This window comes from Dermochelys coriacea, chromosome 4 (assembly GCF_009764565.3).
Source record: "Dermochelys coriacea isolate rDerCor1 chromosome 4, rDerCor1.pri.v4, whole genome shotgun sequence".
In the NCBI taxonomy this organism is placed as follows: domain Eukaryota; kingdom Metazoa; phylum Chordata; order Testudines; family Dermochelyidae; genus Dermochelys; species Dermochelys coriacea.
Genome location: NC_050071.1, coordinates 125,026,688 through 125,043,915, shown reverse-complemented (window position 1 = coordinate 125,043,915; position 17,228 = coordinate 125,026,688). Strand labels below are relative to the sequence as shown.

The following is a 17,228-nucleotide window of genomic DNA, read 5'->3' as shown; positions in this document are numbered from 1 at the left end:
CTGAAATGCAAATTCAGTCTTTTGTGACATTTTAGCAGCACCTTTGCCTTCAGTGGCTGTGTACAGATATTTGGAAATTAGTAGACAATTCTGCTGCTGATGCCTAAGAACAAGTAGGATTCAGTTCCACCTCCATGTTGACCCTAACAAGACTAAAGAGTAATGAAAGAGCAATCCTGGTTTGTGCCCTCTTCCTAATCCCACACTAACGGGTTGTGCATTCTCCATGAAGATTTCTGAACTTGTTGCTGTTTTCCTTGTCTGGATATTCATCTCTTTCAAGTCATAAGCAGGGGAAGGCTTCCTAGGAAGTAGGTTAATGTGCATATATTTGGGAGTGGAGGGAACTAAACAATACTAAAATTTAATTTAAGACAGGTTCATTCACTCAGCTTTCTCTTTTAAAAGTGAACGTTGGTGATAGCTGTGCTTTAACTGACAGGCTGTTTTACTAGACTTTTCACAAACTGCTTGAAAATTAAAATAAACAGCATTGAACACTTATCTTCTCTTTCTCTGTACCTCCTCATTCAAATCTCTAGTGGTGAAGTATCCCTTCTGTTCTTTATCAATTACATTATCTGCCACCGTAATCTCCTTCTTACTCCTCTTATTCTCATTTTCTTACCTCACTTCTCCTCTACCTCTGCACAGGAATTATCCATTCCATGGTTAAAAATGCTTTTTTGTTGTCTCCCATCCTGAAAAACTCTGCAGATGCTATTTTCCTTTCTCAGTGCTCCTTTAAAGGTCTGCTTCATTTCCTTTTCACCTTAAATTCAAGCTGTCTGTAACTTTCAAAGCTCTTTAATTCCACCCCAGACCCTCTGTCTTCACTTTCTCCTTCTACTACACTAACTCTTTCTCCCTAAATTCTATGCCACTTCTAATCACATGGTTTGTTCATTCATCACTTCATGTCTTCTTTCTAGCTGCTTTGTACAATTGAACAGCACCCCAGTTACTGTTCACCAACCCGTTCTGCACTTCCTTAAATTTAAAAAAATAATTAAAAAACCACCTGCCCTCAAACCTGTTTAATCATTTTTACACAACATTCAATTAGTTGTCTGCTCTACTGTCTTTGTGTAACCACTGTTCTTTTAGTCTGTAAACTCTTAGGCGTTGGAACTAGTTGCTTGTTTAGCGCAGTCCGTCTGTTGTTCCTGCACCTTTTATATTTAACTGTGTTACAGTATGTACAAAATAAATAAGATAAAATGTAACAATTGTTTTTCTAATATTTAGCCAACAACACTAAAGAAGACCCTGCAATGCTTAGAGGGCATTCATCTCAGCCAGTCTGGTGCCGTGTTAATGTTGTATGTGGACAAGCTTTTGTGTACTCCATACCGTGTGTTGGCTCGCATGGTTGACACGCTTGCTTGTCGTCGAGTAGAAATGCTTTTGGCTGCAACTTTCCAGGTAGGGATAAAAGTAAATATATGTCTCTAAATTAGAGTTGCTAATACTAGCAAATAATTGAATGTGATGCAAGTTAAAGCACATTTTAATTACTTGACTGTGATGCCGAGTGAAAAATAGAATGTCACATCTGATGAAGTGAGCTGTAGCTCACGAAAGCTTATGCTCAAATAAATTTTAGTCTCTAAGGTGCCACACGTACTCCTTTTCACTTTGTGTTTAGCGTTCATGTCTGAGTAATTCAGTTTCATCCTGTGTTATGGTCTCCAGATTGTTTAATAATTTTTACTTGCTCTTCTTAGTCTGTTAATATACATATGAGTGGTTTTATTCATGTTGGTGCTTCATATCTATTGTTTTGTCACTTTTTTTTACAGAACAGCGTTTCTCAGTTACCAGTTGAAGAACTGGATAGAATTCAGGAATATCTTCAAACCAGTGGATTAGCACCAAGGTAAAATATTAGTAATAGGTCCCTGTTGTCATAACATGGTATGTAATAGGTACAAACCATGCATGGTTTTGAATGAGGTGACACTGCTTTTTAAAGTTATGTCTATAAAAGTGGAAGCATGCCCAGATTTGCCATGACTTGAGTACCCGGTTAAAACATGATTAGGCCCTCTCTGTACTGCAAGATGGAAACCATATTGTAGCTCTCTCGGGAGCAACCATGTTGTCACTAGTTGCCTTGACAGAGTAGAATTTTTAGTGTAGATGAACAACACAACAACCTGCACATCTGCAAGGATATTTTCTGCTGGCCTGCTATAATTGGGGCGTGGAGGAACCCTCTATAAAACTCTAGATTCTTGGGAAAAGACTATAAATTCTTAATAGCAATTTTAATTTTCATAAGTATTTCAAAGACGAATAGTTCAGACCAAGTCCAGATCATGTTGTCACATGAGCACAATAGTCTCCCACCTATGTTATAGCAAAGTTTAATCTTGCTTGTGTAGAAGGATTCAAATTGTTACTATGGTTTATTTTGATACAGCCTTGTAAAGATCAGGAGCCTGATTAACCTGGCTCCTCACAACTGCTGGTTAAGAATAACCGTGTTGCCTTCAGTAGGAGTTTATTGTATCCTGTGGGAAAGAGGTGGTGGGGAGGAAAGAATCGAAGGCTCAAGACTGTAAAATGGTTTGGTAAAAAGAATATAATGTTCTCTTCCTGCATTCCTGGGATAAGCTTAATTAACAAGACTTGTTCCATCATACAACTCCCAACATAACTTGTGGAGTAGACTTTTTATTGATAATAGTAACAAAAATCTAGAAGCAATAGTAAGAGCAAGAAATGTCTAAGTTGAATCTTGAAAAGGTTTGTAAGAGGCTCATGACCAGTATTATCAGTGATGTGCTTTCTGCCAGTATTGTCTCTCTTTAAGAATATTTGGGTACTTTGGAGACCATTTTTGAATTTTTTCTTACGGGGACAAAGTGTATGCCAGAAAAATTATCTGATTGACAGATTAAAAAAAGGTCAGACCTGTTGTTGCAACACACCATAAGCTGTGCCTTTCTCATATTGCTGAGCATGCCATATATAGCATTCAGTGCATTAGCTAATAGAAGGTAAACTAGTTTCTACATATTTTGGAGGTGGAATGTCTATCAAAAGAACTGTGCATTTAAACTTATGAAGGAAGTAGATTTTTTTTAAAGCTCTGCTAATTTGAAACTCTATTTGAGTTGTAAGAGCTGTGACTTCATATTCCATACAGAGCACTGCAAAATGTCAGTGTCAATGTGATTTCATAGAATTGGTGGAAATCAGTCATAAGGGCAGGCTCTGAACTTAAATCAGCAGTTTTGGTTCACTCACTTTTGATTGAACAACATAAGTAGTTCAGTGAAGAGAAAATCTTTTAGTGCTAATGCAGATTAATGTCTTCTACGTGTTGGTAATGAAGCAAATTTGTTTTTTGTTTTCCTACCAAAACTTTTTTGACTGTTTGTTCATATGTATTCCACGGTTGGTGTGCATATGCCTAATGCACTTGAGTTTGGATTTTCTGACCGGCAGTGTCAGTTGCAGTCCACGCATGCACCCTGAGTGTCCTCATGCCTCCAACAGAGGATATCAAAAGCAGGGTGGCCCTAGCCACCTCTCATTTTTTTTCTCGCCATCTGTGGGTATGAGTTGGAATTTACAGTTTTCAAGCCTCTTTGCTCACTGTACAGTTTCCCCCTTTGTTTTGTAGATATCAATGTTAAAGTTCCTGAATTTTTACCCAAAACCACATGCAAATAGAGATGAGCAACAACTATGCACATTGGACGTTAGATGGGCACTGACATTCTCCATATACAGGACCAAACCATTTTGGTGGTCTACCCAACTGTTTGTGGCTATTGCAGACACAATGAAAACTCTTCCAATCTCAGAGAATTTCATTTTGGGTTACTTATATGCAAGCATGTTCTGATCTGGCAGCATTTCACCATCTGGCTAGCTGTGCGCTCTCTCCACAAGATCACAAGCATCCTCAATGTCCTTCCTTGCACAGATCCCTATCCTGCACAGTTGTAAAGCATCGGGGGTAGCCGTGTTAATCTGTATCCACAGAGACAACAAGGAATCCAGTGGCACCTTAAAGACTAACAGATTTATTTGGGCATAAGCTTTTGTGGGTAAAAAACCACTTCTTCAGATGCATGGAGTGAAAATTACAGATGCAGGCATTATTATACTGACACATAAAGAGAAGAGAGTTACCTCACAAGTGGAGAACAAGTGCTGACAGGCCAATTCAATTCGTGTGGATGTAGTCCACTTCCAATAATTGAGGAGGAGGTGTCAATTCAAGGAGAGGTAAAGTTGCTTTTGTAGTGATCCAGCCACTACCAGTCCCTATTCAAGCCCAAATTAATGGTGTTAGCTAACTATTGTAAAACGCTTTGAATATAACCGCTATATTAAAAAAAATCAATAAGCGTTTTTACGTGTTACAAATAAAAGCACACAACTCGTATTTTAATATCAGTAGCCTTACCTTTCTAGTGCGATAGATATGCTCTCTTTCCCCGGCTGGGGCTGGGAAGGATCGCAGGTCTCTCCCTCTTTCTCAGTTTGGGGCTGGAAAGGAGGTGGGGGTCTCTCACCCACCACAGCAGCCACAGTGCTGAGGCTGGGTAGGAGGGCTGTCTCTCCCCGGCAGCCGCAGCTCTGGAGCTGGGGAAAGTTGCCTCTTTCTCTGGCCGCCTCAGCCCTGCACATCCCAAATTCCCCCCCAGCCCCTTTTCATCCCACTTCCCCCTCCCATCTACCCCCATTCTACCCAAAGCTAGCACTTCACCTTGTATGTGCGTCTTTTCTAGGATCCAGGCACCTAATTAGTGGAGCCATGCCTGCGTGGCTCCGCTAATTAAGTGGGTGGTCCTTCATTCTCTTGTGTCTGGCTGTCCAGGTGCTCACTGTAGAGGGAACTATCCGTGAACCAAGTGAATGGAGCTCATGGATCACTGGTGGTCCACGGACCTCAGTTTGAGAACCTCTGCTGTAGGGCAATCTCCTTATTGTGAAAGTGCAACTTACAAATATAGATTTATTTTTTTTGTTACATAACTGCACTCAAAAACAAAACAATGTAAAACTTTAGAGCCTACAAGTCCACTCAGTCCTACTTCTTGTTCAGCCAACGCTAAGACACACAAGTTTGTTTACATTCACAGGAGATAATGATGCCTGCTTCTTATTTACAATGTCACCTGAAAGTGAGAACAGAAATTCGCATGGCACTTTTTAGCTGGCATTGCAAGATATTTACATGCCAGATAAGCTAAACATTTGTATGACCCTTTGTGCTTTGGCCACCATTCTGGAGGACATGCTTCCATGCTGATGACACTCGTTAAGAAATAATGCATTAATTACATTTGTGACTGAACTCCTTAGGGGAGAATTGTATGTCTCTTGCTCTGTGTTTTACTTGCATTCTGCCATATATTTCATGTTATAATAGTCTCAGATGATGACCCAGCATGTTGTTCGCTTTAAGAACACTTTCACTGCAAATTTGACAAAATGCAAAGCAGGCACTAATGTGAGATTTCTGAAGATAGCTACAGTACTCGACCCAATGTTTGAGAATCTGAAATGCCTTCTAAAATTTGAGAGGGACGAGGAGTGCAGCATGCTTTCAGAAGTCTTAAAAGAGCAACGCTCTGATGCGGAAACTACAGAACCCGAACCACCAGAAAAGAAAATTTAAGTTTTCTGCTGGTGACATCTGACTCAGATGATGAAAATGAACATAAGTCAGTTTGCACTGCTTTGGATCGTTATTGAGCAGAACCCATCATCAACATGGACGCATGTCCTCTGGAATGGTGGTCGAAGCATGAAGGGACATATGAATCTTTAGCGCATCTGGCATGTAAATATCTTGCAATGCCAGCTACAGCAGTGCCATGTAAATGCCTGTTCTCACTTTTAGGTAACATTGTAAAAAAGAAGCGGGCAGCATTGTCTCCTGCACCTGTAAACAAACTTGTTTGTCTGAGCGATTGGCTGAATAAGTAGTATGACTGAGTGGACTTGTAGCCTCTAAAGTTTGACAGTTCTATTTTTGAGTACAGTTATTTTTTTGTGCATAATTCTACTTTCATGATTGCACTACAGTACTTGTATTAAGTGAATTGAAAAATACTATCTTTTATTTTTACAGTAAAAATATTTGTAATAAAAAATAAATAAAAAGTGAGCACTGTACACTTTGTATTTTGTGTTGAAATTGAAATCAATATATTTGAAAATGTGGAAAACATCAAAAATTATTTAAATAAATGGTAGTCTATTATTATTTAACAGCGCAGTTAATTGCAGTTTTTTTAATTGCTTGACAACCCTAATTAAAACCTAAATTAAAACCTGTTGGCAAAGGAACTGAAGGGCAGTTGAGGTTGCCCTGCCCTTTAAGCCCTTGGTTGAAGGCGTAAGGATGCTCTGGGCACATACCCCAATAGATAAATGATGGCCAAAACAATGTAAACTTGAGTTCACTGGGTATATGCACACTAACGATGGAAAATGTGTGTATATATAGACAATACATCTCAAAGAACCACAGTTACTGTAAGGTGAGTAACTGTTTATCTTCCTTCAAATTCAATTTGTGATAGGTAGCTGCTGGAGGACAATGTAAAAAAGTGGAAAAATTAGTTTTAGTGATAAGAGTGGAATATCAGTATCAGGTAATTAGCACAGGTATATTAAATGTTTGTAGCATAATGTAAAATAGGTATTCCTCATAAAAAAACAACAACAACAACTTTTTTTGGTATTGGTTAACTTTATTTATAGAACATATTGTCCTTGTCCTCGTATAAATAAATAAATATAAAAATATATATATATTTTTTTTTTGTGAGGAAGGGGGGATGGGACTCCAAAGCATAATGCAACTGTAAGGCATAATGCAATTCTGAATAAAAACTAATCTAAAATAAACAATGACTTTCAGTAAAATACATCTCTTTACTCCTGACCAACTTCTAAAGACAACTTGATTTGAAGGTAGTGTATTAAAATTTTGGATTAAATATATAACTCCTTGATCTCATGTAAAGCTCACTTGAAAAATTCACTCTCTTTGGCATGTTGAACTAGTAATTATCTTTCTTACTCTAAATACTTTCAGCAAATAATAGTTAGTTTGTACCTTACCTGTATTTCCTGTACCTTTCTCCTTTTAAAATCCGAATTTTCTGATGTTTGTATCTGTTTTCAGACACCAAAGACTTTACTCACTATTGGACAGGTTTCGTCTTACAGTAGCACCAGAAACAACTAGCCCTTCACCTTTGGTTACTTCACACCCACTGGATGGGGAAAACCAACCAGCCTTGGAGAATGTAATTCCAGACAAAGTAAGGCCATATTTAGAATATTTCATAGGAAAACACATCTACTATCTCTGCTATAACAAGCTTTTCTATTAGTAAAATATATCTACGAATGAAGCTTTTTTTAATCCCCATATGGTGCTCTGTGTACAAATCTGAATAATGTGGTAAATAAACATCAGCTACCTAGTCTTACATTCTGCTGCTAACCAAATATCATGCACATACATTTATATCTAACTGTGATAAACTTACTGTTTTGTGCAGTTTTTAATTTAAACTTTTTTAGCCTGTAATATTGATGACGAGATGCATGTTATGTCTGTTTGCAAGAGACTGTTTTTGTCCATTTGCTACTTCAGAACTGTTCACTGGTTCCTTAAGAGACTTATAGGTACCATCTTTCTCATCTCTGACCACCTCGGCTGTGCTTTTGTTCCTTGTCTTACTGTCTTGTTTACTTTCAAAGACTTCATTTTTTTCAGGGACTCCTCTTTGCCTCGGTGCAGTCCCTAGTTTAGCCATTGGGTCAGTAAATCCACCCAGTTCCTGGCTCCCATCAGCTGATGTCTTATTTAGGCTTTAGCCTCCCATCTGGTACTCTTTGAAGTCCTTTATTGTCTTACAGTGCTCATGTCCTACAAGAGTCTCCAGCAGCCTTGAGGCTAGCATGTCTTGGTCTTACCTGAAACTGCATCCTACTCAAGAGGATCTGATCCATTCACCGTGGGGCATATGTGCAACTCCACTCATCTGTGTGGCACAGCCAATCTACCTATTATCTTTCTTCGTGTCTGCAGTTTAGGACACCACTCCACTCTAGAGCCAAGGGAGGGAAATGAAGTGGTCCTGGTTCCCTCAGTCAAGGCACCTTCTGAACACTTCAGTCCTGTACTCCTTTGATACCTAAACAACCTTCCCCTATCTTGGGACCCTCACCTCAGCCACTTCCATCGATCTGGTAGTCCCTTTAGTTGGGTTTTTCGAGGATTCTCTTCCCTACCTTCCTTGTGTTTCAGTTAGACCAGAGTTACCTCAATGTGTGTTGATGACATGCTTCCCCTCAGTGGTCACCTGCATTACATGGCCTCAGGCTTTGTCCCTTCCACATCCGGCTCCTTCTCCTCACACTTAGTATGGCCCTTTCCAGAGTGTATTTCTCAGAAACTCCTTTTCCTCCTCTGACCCTGATTTTTTTTTTCTTCCATCCTACACCAACGAACATCTGAGAAACCACTCCAGAAAATTCAAACATGAGAACCATTGGAAGTACAGTACCACATCCTTCACAGATAGGGAGCTTTCTCCTTCTAACTTCTTCCAGCTCTTAAGAGTCCAGTTAGACTGAGGACAGGAATTTTGACTCTGCATTGGAAAGCTTAGTTGGCAAAAATCCACTCCATCCTAGATCTTGGAGGAATCCCCAAAATGATTAAAATGAGGGAAATTAGATCAGCTCTATCAGTGTACAACAAAAAGATTGTTGGTTGAGTGGCTCTACTTCACTTGCAAAAAGGAATCCACCAGACATATGTAAGAAGCTCTATAGAATCCAACAGGACAGTTTCTCTACATTTGCAGTTGTCTAAGGTGACGATGTCCATCTCTGCTGAAGTGAAACAATTCCCTTGCAAAGGGCACCCACTCATAGATATTGTAGACAAGCTTAACGAACATTCTCTCAGCAGGTTTTTATGAAACTTCTGCCTAAGTGCCAAAGTGCTCAAAGGAGCTATGATCTGATGGCCACCTTAATGATTTTTGTCATAAATTTGACAGGTTTCAGCCTTGTCAAAAGAAAAGGTGGTTGGTACCAAGGCTCTTAAAACTTTCCTTAAATACCTGCTCTCTCTCCCATTCTTTGTCCATAGTATTTTGTATCGCATAGTCTATTTCTCATATCAGTTCTCTTCTACATTCCACCATTATGAAGCATAATATCTCAATATGCAATTGGGACAGATTCCACCTCCAGAAACACTTTGATTAAAGTTCCTTTCAATGGGATCAAGCTATTTGGAGAGACCTTTGATACACCTATCAAGGAAGTTACTGATCTAGCATGCTTCAGCCCCCAAAACAGGAAAAGGAAAAACTCCCCAGGTCCGAGGTCCAGTTGTCCAGGGAGAATACTGGTATCCCTTTCATTGCTTAGTTTGAGTCAGAGGTCCGAATTAGAAACTCTTTCACCTCTGCCCCCAGCAACCTAAATCACAGTGAAACCCTTAGCATTTTCATAGTAGGGGAAATGGAGGTTCTTCCTTCCTTGTTTGGACCACTTCAGATGGGTTATGAAACAGATTTAATTATTCTGTTCAAAGTTGTTCTTTCACCCCATGCTACGTTGCCATCTCCTCCCACGTCGTCCTTGAAAGAATCACTCCTTGAATCAGGTTTCAAAGTAGCAGCCGTGTTAGTCTGTATTTGCAAAAAGAAAAGGAGTACTTGTGGCACCTTAGAGACTAACAAATTTATTTGAGCATAAGCTTTCATGAGCTACAGCTCACTTCATCGGATGCAACTGTTACAAATCCAGCGCTATGGCTGTTCAACCTGTCTGAGAGGAATCTGCTTGCTCCTATTGTTTTATGGTGACCACAAAAAGGTATTCTCAGTATCATCTTGGATCTCGCCCCCAACCCTGGCCAATCCATTTGAGAAGAGCAGTTTCAGAGTTCAAACACTTGCTGTTTTAATCCATAATCTGAGAGTAAATTCCTTTGGAACTAAGAGACGTACATCTACATCCCCATCCAACCTGCCCAGACAACAGTCTTCAATTTTTCATAGAACAAAATGACTTCTAGAATGTGGCTCTTCCCTTTGATCTTCCATCCGTTCCTCAGATTATTGCAAAGATGAACGGTCATAGTGACTGCAATACTGAGGAAAGAAGGAATCCAGATCTTTCATTATTTGGGAGACCTACTTATCAAGGCAGTTCCTCTCAAATAGACAGAATTAACTTTTAAGCCCTGCCTGTTCTCAAAGACATGGCTTTGTAGTAAACTGGGACAAGTTCCCTTGTTCCCATGCCGGATCTCTTTGATCTTTGGAACATGTTTCCCTACCACCAGGAGTCTGGTTCTGCTTTGTTTGCAAAGCACAGAAACTTCAAGATGTCTGTTCATGTTTTCTCAGTGGCTAATTCTGCAACACCTCTGATTGCTCAACAGCAGCCTACATAAACTGGCAGGGTGGTACCATGAGTACCTCTCTCTCTCTTTAGTTCAGAACCTCGTAGATTTTGTCTAAGAGCACTCACCTATCCATTTCAGTAACAAGTACACAGGGCAGGCTGAATGTGCAAGCAAATTGACTGAACCCAGAAACTTCCTTCCAAGAGAATGATAATTCGGAGGTGCTGTTTTTGGTATTTGTTAAATGGAATGTCCACCAGATAGACCTTTTTGTATTTTTGTTCCACACATTGGAGCCCTTAAACTTGGCTAGTGGATGCTTTTTGTCTTTCAGTTGGTTGTGCCCTTTGGCTGTATGCTTTCTCACCACTTCTGCCAGCGGGCTCTGGAGAAATTGGGCCAAAATTATTCTTCCAGCTTCCTATTGGATCTGAAGACCTTGTTTCTCAGTTTGCTTCAGGTGGTTTATCTGAGCAGTGGCCACTTCAAAGATTTTCTGCAACAAAATCTGGACCTTAATCCAGCCCCTGGCAACCTGAGTTTAACAGCATCAAAGCTAGAAGGTTGATTCTGCAGACCTTTGACTACTCTGCTGCTGTGGTGAACTTTCTTTTGTAGCCAAAGAAAAATTTCACAATTCTAAGGATATCCGTGTCTGAGCTATGCTATTCCGTTGGTGTTGCAGCAAGAATGATTCTCTTTAGGTTTCCATCATCCATTCAGGAGATCTTCAAAGATGTTTTCAATCTAGACCTTTGTGAATACTCTGTAATGTCAGTTGCAGGCCCTTTCATCCTTGAACATGACTTTAAAAATGAGGTTTAATTTATATCCTGGTTTTCTTCGCCATGCTGAGAGACTCAGACTGGATGTGTGACCACCAGGTATTCAGTATAGTGAGACTCAGTCTGGAGTTTTTAGGTTCTTCCAGATATACCCTGGACCAAAAACTCATAGTCCTCTATCGCCCTAAAAGTAAACATCCTTATTGCAGTTGCACATGTACACCAAATCGGTGCACATTCTACTATATTCAGATTTTCACCAACAAGGTGGCTGTTAAATTTTTTTCCTGAATTTCTCTTTAAAATATTGTTCCCTCTTCTCATTAACCAGGAAATTCTTTTCCTCCTTTCATAGAATTATAGAAAATTAGGGTTGGAAGAAACTTAAGGAGGTCATCTAGTCCAATCCCCTGCTCAAAGCCTGAGCCTTTCTGCACTAAGGAGGTCACCGTTCACTCCTTAATATCCCTAGAGCCATCACATTCTATTTAGATAGGACAACTCCCTTTTGTAAATACTGGCACTCATTTGCAATAAAAACGACACCAAAAAGAGAGAGGAAAATATTAAAGGCCATCTTGTATTTAAGTCTGCCATTGCACATTTTAGTTTCCACAGGTTTTCCACTCAGATCACAGGCCTCACTCCACTAGACCCACAGATACTTTATAATGAGGAAATCTGAAGTGCTAGGACTTGGTCTGCATTCCTAGGTAAACGCTATCTTCTGTTTGATTCTGCAGGCTTTCTTTCTGTATGTTAAAAAATTGCATATAATTTTGCATTTCATTCTAATACTCCCATGGCTTGTCTTTATTATTAATGTGCATTACAGTGTGTCTAGATGACCCCATCTGGCTTAGGTCCCAGTGTGCTACATGCTGTCAGTTAGCATCTTTTCCTTCTCTTTGCTATTTTCCAGCCGTTCTGGATTGGCAAATGGACAATTGCCAGAGAATAGATCAATTTTGTTTTACTGGTCTATTATAATGGGGTCTGTTCAGCAATTGTGTGTGCTCTTTCTTGCTTTGTGTTTTTCTTATTCTTGTTTACTAACCCCCTTATGCTTTGGAAGTTTTGCCTAGATGAGATGACACCTAATAGTCTCTTAGAGGACCTAATTGCAGTGTTTAAATTGAAATATATACAGCTCTGTGTCCACAGATAGAAGTAGGCATGGTTAATCGAGTAATTCCGGATTGGCAAAGGGACAGTCTCTTTGAGAAGACTAATTAGTGGGTAAAACGAAATTGAACTATTTTCTAATTCTGTCAAAAGTAAATGTATAGTAAATTTCATTTTATTTATTTAGTTATTTATTTTATTTATTTATTTTAAAGGACTGGTATGTATCACTAGTCAGATCACAGTGCTGGGTCAGATCAGACTCTGCACTGCTGGAAGGTGCAGAGCTGGTGAATAGGATACCTCAGCCTGAACTGAATTCCTTCATGACCAGTAAGGTAATTTCTCTCACAATGAGAAGAGGAAAAATTAAGATGACACTTGCTAAATATTTTAAAATTTTAAAGTGTCCCTATTCATATTGCTATTAATGATCAAATTAGATTGTTAAAAAAGAAATTAAAACTTCTTTAAATTTTACTTAGTTTTTGTTGACTTTTTGCGTTTTACTAAGTTTGAACAACTAAAATAGTACTTTGAGCTCCCAATTGAAAGGTGCTCTAGATAGCCAAGTGTATTAATTATTGTTAAGGCTTTGAGTCTGTCATGGATGTCATGGATTCTGTGACTTTCCAGGACCTCCATGACTTCAGCAGCAGCTGGTGCAGTGTAGCAGCGGCGCCTGGGGTCACTGCCCCCACCCCTCCTGAGCACCAGCAGTGTCCCGGGCTGATCCCCGCTCCGTTGCCCCCTCGAGCACCAGCGGACCCCCAGGCCACCGCCCCATCCCCCCACCCCTCCCCCCCCAACCACACACACACAGAGCAATCAGTTAAAACTCACAGAAAACTCTAGTTTTATTCAAATTAGGTGCTGAAAATTTGTGACAGATGGCATTTTCCACACAAAATAAAGTTGGAATCCAGTTTTAAGTATGAAACAGAACACAACCTTAACTGTGGCAATCAGAGTGGCTCTTCCATAATGTTGCTCTATTAATTTGCATAGTATTACCCAAATGCTTTAATTTTCTTTCTCCATGGAAATGTGTCCTTTCTAAACTTTTATGTACCATTTGTGATTTCAGGAGTTCAACTTAAGCTTGTTAGCTCCCTGTTTAAGTCTTGGCATGAATGAAATCTCAGAAGATCAAAAGAGCAGCCTGTTTGAAACTGCCCATAGGGTAACCCTAGACCATGTGTGTAACATTGTTCAAAAACTTCCTGCCAGCCATCAAGTTTTTCAGCCTTTGCGGCCGGTTGAGACTTCAGCCTATTGGAGCAAGCTAAGCGATATTTTTGGTAATACAAAATAAAGGTCTTATTCTCTTTATCATACTGTATAACAATGTTATCACAATAAGTCAGTTCTCTAATGGGATCAAAGATTCTCAGCAGTAAAATATTTTGCCCAAAATTTTTTGTCTGTTAAAGAAAATGTTAACCACGATGATTTTTATTTCAAGCCTCTAGATTTTACCCTGACATTTTATTTTATAGGAGACACAATGGTGTATCAGACTGTGATGAAACTCTCTCGTGCACTGGCTCAGTATTTGTTATTACTCTCTAAATTACCAGCATCTCTCTGTATTCCACCTGACAAAGAGAGTGACATCCTGAAGTTTGTAGTAATGTCATTAGAGGTAAGAGAGTGAGTGTAATAAAAGGTGCAACAGAATGTTTACAAATATGTTCCATTTCCCTTTAACTTTGAAAATTCAATGTGAGTTCTGCAGGTCTAGAAGCATTTCTGGGCTCTAGGTTTACGTATAAGCATCAGTTTCCAATATTAGCTCATTCAGTGTTTACTCTTTTTTGTGTATATTCTACACATCAGGTGGAATTTAGCAGAGGATATGGGACAAGAAAAACAGATTTATTTTTTTTTAAAAATTTTTTAAGGGAGACTTCTCACTGCAAAGTCTGGCTGAGGGACAGGAAGGTCTTGGCAGTTTAGAGAGTGGCACTGTGGGGCTTGTTGGGAAGATGAATAAACATGATAGTTTACTCAATCTAGTGCTTATAATTTTTTTTTTAGTTGGAACTTTTTGAACTAGTGACATGCTAATTTACTGTAACAAGAAAAATGAATTCTGCTAGTTTTGGTAGCTGCAAATATATGTAATTATGTGGATAAAAATAACTTGATCTCATATCTTTTGCATATGGGGACAATTTGATAAAATGGAAAACTTTTTTTTGTACAGGCACTGTCATGGCATTTAATACATGAACAGATTCCACTAAGTGTAGATCTTCAAGCTGCTTTGGAATGCTGCTGCCTGACATTACAGCAACCTGGTCTCTGGAATTTGCTGGCTTCTGCAGTTTATGTGACACAGGCTTGCTCCCTAATTAATTGTGTCAGATTTATAATAGAGGCAGGTGAGTTAAATTTGCACAAATATGGGAGATGCTTCTGAATAAACCAGCAAACCTCACTGATCCTATGCTAAGAATCCTGAAGAAATGCAGAATTTTCTCTAACTGTTCTTAGAATTTTTTATTTTTCCAAATGTGTTTCTACCATGGAAGTTAACTTTTTATTTTTTATTTACCTTTGAACTTGCCAAATATCTTGCCAATACAAGTGCTGCTTTGACAATTTTGTGAAAGGATTAAAACTGAGAAATATCATTAAAAACCTATAATCAAAATGTTTCTCTGTATTTATCTAATTTAGTTGCAATTGAACCTGGAAACCAGCTTCTGAGTCCAGAAAGGAAGAAGAATACTTCAAAAGGGGTCAGTGGGGATGAAGTTGATTCAAATGTTCAAAGTAAGTAAACAGTGAAGTTCTAGTTTCCATGCAGTTTTACATAGCTTGTAGAAAATTTGCCAGATTTTTCTCATTTCCAGTTCAAAGCAAGAGGAAGTTGGTCGAGTCTTACCTGCACTAAGGAATTATTTCAAAAAATTCTCACTTCTGGTAACAAATGGTAAAGCTTGCATTACTGTTAGAAAGTTGGGACCTCTCTACAACAGTTCTCCGACCACAACAGTCATTTGCAGTACTGTTGTGATTGAGCATGCTCTGTGCAGATTTAACTGACACTATGTCAATGGAACACTATTTGAAGTGTGTTATGAGAACCTTAAGTTGCATAGTGTAAAAACTATTAACTTGTCATTTGAAGAATGCACTGTATTGGGAATGAGTACAAGTCTGGGTGTGGGAATAGGATTTACTGTGATGATATGGCTCATCTGACATTGAGACTCCATTTCAGTTGGTTAGAAATATGCTTATTCTTAATGGAGTTTTTGTGTCCTCTTGCATCTTTAGATCTGTATGTGTTTTGTATATATTCACAATATTTTACACTGAACTTTTGTTTTTCTCTCAACTCAGAAGCAAAATATATTACAACATCTTGTGAAATGCTGGCTGAAATGGTGGAGTGTTTACAGACTGTCTTGGCTTTGGGACATAAGAGAAACAACAGTATCCCAGCATTTCTCACTCCTATCCTTAAGAACATAATCGTCAGCTTGGGTAGACTGCCTCTAGTAAACAGCTACACAAGAGTACCTCCCTTGGTACGTGCATTATGGTTTGTTTTCGTAGTAGATGAAAAATACTGGCCATTTTTGAATAAAAATTAATATAATAATTTGGTAGATCTTCAGTCTTTACACTCAGATTTGGTTGTCCCCTTTTGTCCTTTTTTTAAATAGTGCCTGGCGATACTAGCTGTAAAAATATTTTCAAGTATGAATATCTTCTGTGGAGTGAGATGTTTGGTTAGAATTATGGAATCCTTTGAGAGTTCTTTGAGATTGTTTGTTTGAAACAGTTCTAGTAGTTAAAAAAAAAAAAAAAAAAAAAAAAAATCAGGACTCTTGGATTCTGTTCATATTTGTTGCTGGCTAACTGTGAACTGGGCAAGGTAGTTAGCTCTTCTAGTGCTTAGTTAATATATCTGTAAATTGGCTTGATAAATACTTGAGTTGTTGCAAGATTTCTTAATATTGTTAAAGGACTTTAAAATCCTCTGATTAAAAGTACAAAGCAGAATTATCAGAAACGTTTTGAGCTGTTGTGGGGAAGTGTTTCTGAATCTGCATATACAGATGTTTGACAGCCTGGATGCCACAAAGTGTTGAGAGAACACTTTTTTTTCCCCTTCTTTTTGAGTCAAAAGTTTTTGTTCACTTTGTGCTTTTTTTTATGCTACCCTTTGCATGTGGAATACCTTCCCTTAATTTAGTCTGAGAGGCCACAACCTCTCCTTCAAATCCTTCCCCTCAAAAGCATTTACATTGTACTGTCAACTAACAGTGGGTAGGTAAAGGGCTTATTTTAAAAGTACATGATTTCTATGAAGGATTGGGGGAGAATGGTGGTGTTTGACTTTTTTAATCTGTCTTATGGGGCAAAGAGTTAGTTATACAGGGAGTCCTTGGACTTACAATCCAATTCTGAGGAATGAATTGTTTCGTAAGTCGAAACTGCTTTTCCCATGGGATCAATCGTGTGAAGGGGGGGATTGGTTCCTGAACCAAGGCTTGATGCACTATTTTTACCACAATAACCCAGATTTTTGTACTATATGAATGATAGATGACTAATGTTGCAACATCAATGTATTTACTGTACACTGTATTTTGTAAGCAGCATTCAAATAAACACACAAATTCTCATATGCTGTTCTGAATGCCGGCAACACGGGCTCAGAAAGCCAGGGAGAAGGGCACAGCCAATCACTCTTCATGCTTTCTGATTGGCTGAGCCTAGGACTGGGAGCCAATCAAAAACAAGTGGCAACCCTATCCGGCAACAAGCTACCCCTCTGCCTCGAAGCCAATCAAAAGTGACCCCTTCAAGCTGCAGACCAGTATAGCGCAACCAGGAAGTATTTCAAGCGAACTTTATGCAAATAGCGTGTCATAAGGGCG

General features: G+C 38.9%; 1 protein-coding gene across 3 annotated transcripts in view; it reads left to right on the top strand.

Moving 5' to 3' along the window:
• HTT (huntingtin) overlaps positions 1 to 17,228 on the top strand; it is a 190,995-nt gene that overhangs the window by 129,772 nt on the left and 43,995 nt on the right. For all 3 annotated transcript variants that reach the window (XR_006280578.1, XM_038399202.2, XM_038399201.2), the window contains 9 exons: positions 1,249 to 1,425; positions 1,803 to 1,879; positions 7,163 to 7,301; positions 12,543 to 12,665; positions 13,415 to 13,628; positions 13,827 to 13,972; positions 14,537 to 14,714; positions 15,013 to 15,108; positions 15,682 to 15,869. Coding sequence is in view for 2 of the 3 variants with exons in the window: in XM_038399202.2 (XP_038255130.1) it covers positions 1,249 to 1,425; positions 1,803 to 1,879; positions 7,163 to 7,301; positions 12,543 to 12,665; positions 13,415 to 13,628; positions 13,827 to 13,972; positions 14,537 to 14,714; positions 15,013 to 15,108; positions 15,682 to 15,869 (1,338 nt within the window). In the remaining variant the exon portion in view is untranslated. The remainder of the gene's footprint in view (positions 1 to 1,248; positions 1,426 to 1,802; positions 1,880 to 7,162; positions 7,302 to 12,542; positions 12,666 to 13,414; positions 13,629 to 13,826; positions 13,973 to 14,536; positions 14,715 to 15,012; positions 15,109 to 15,681; positions 15,870 to 17,228) is intronic.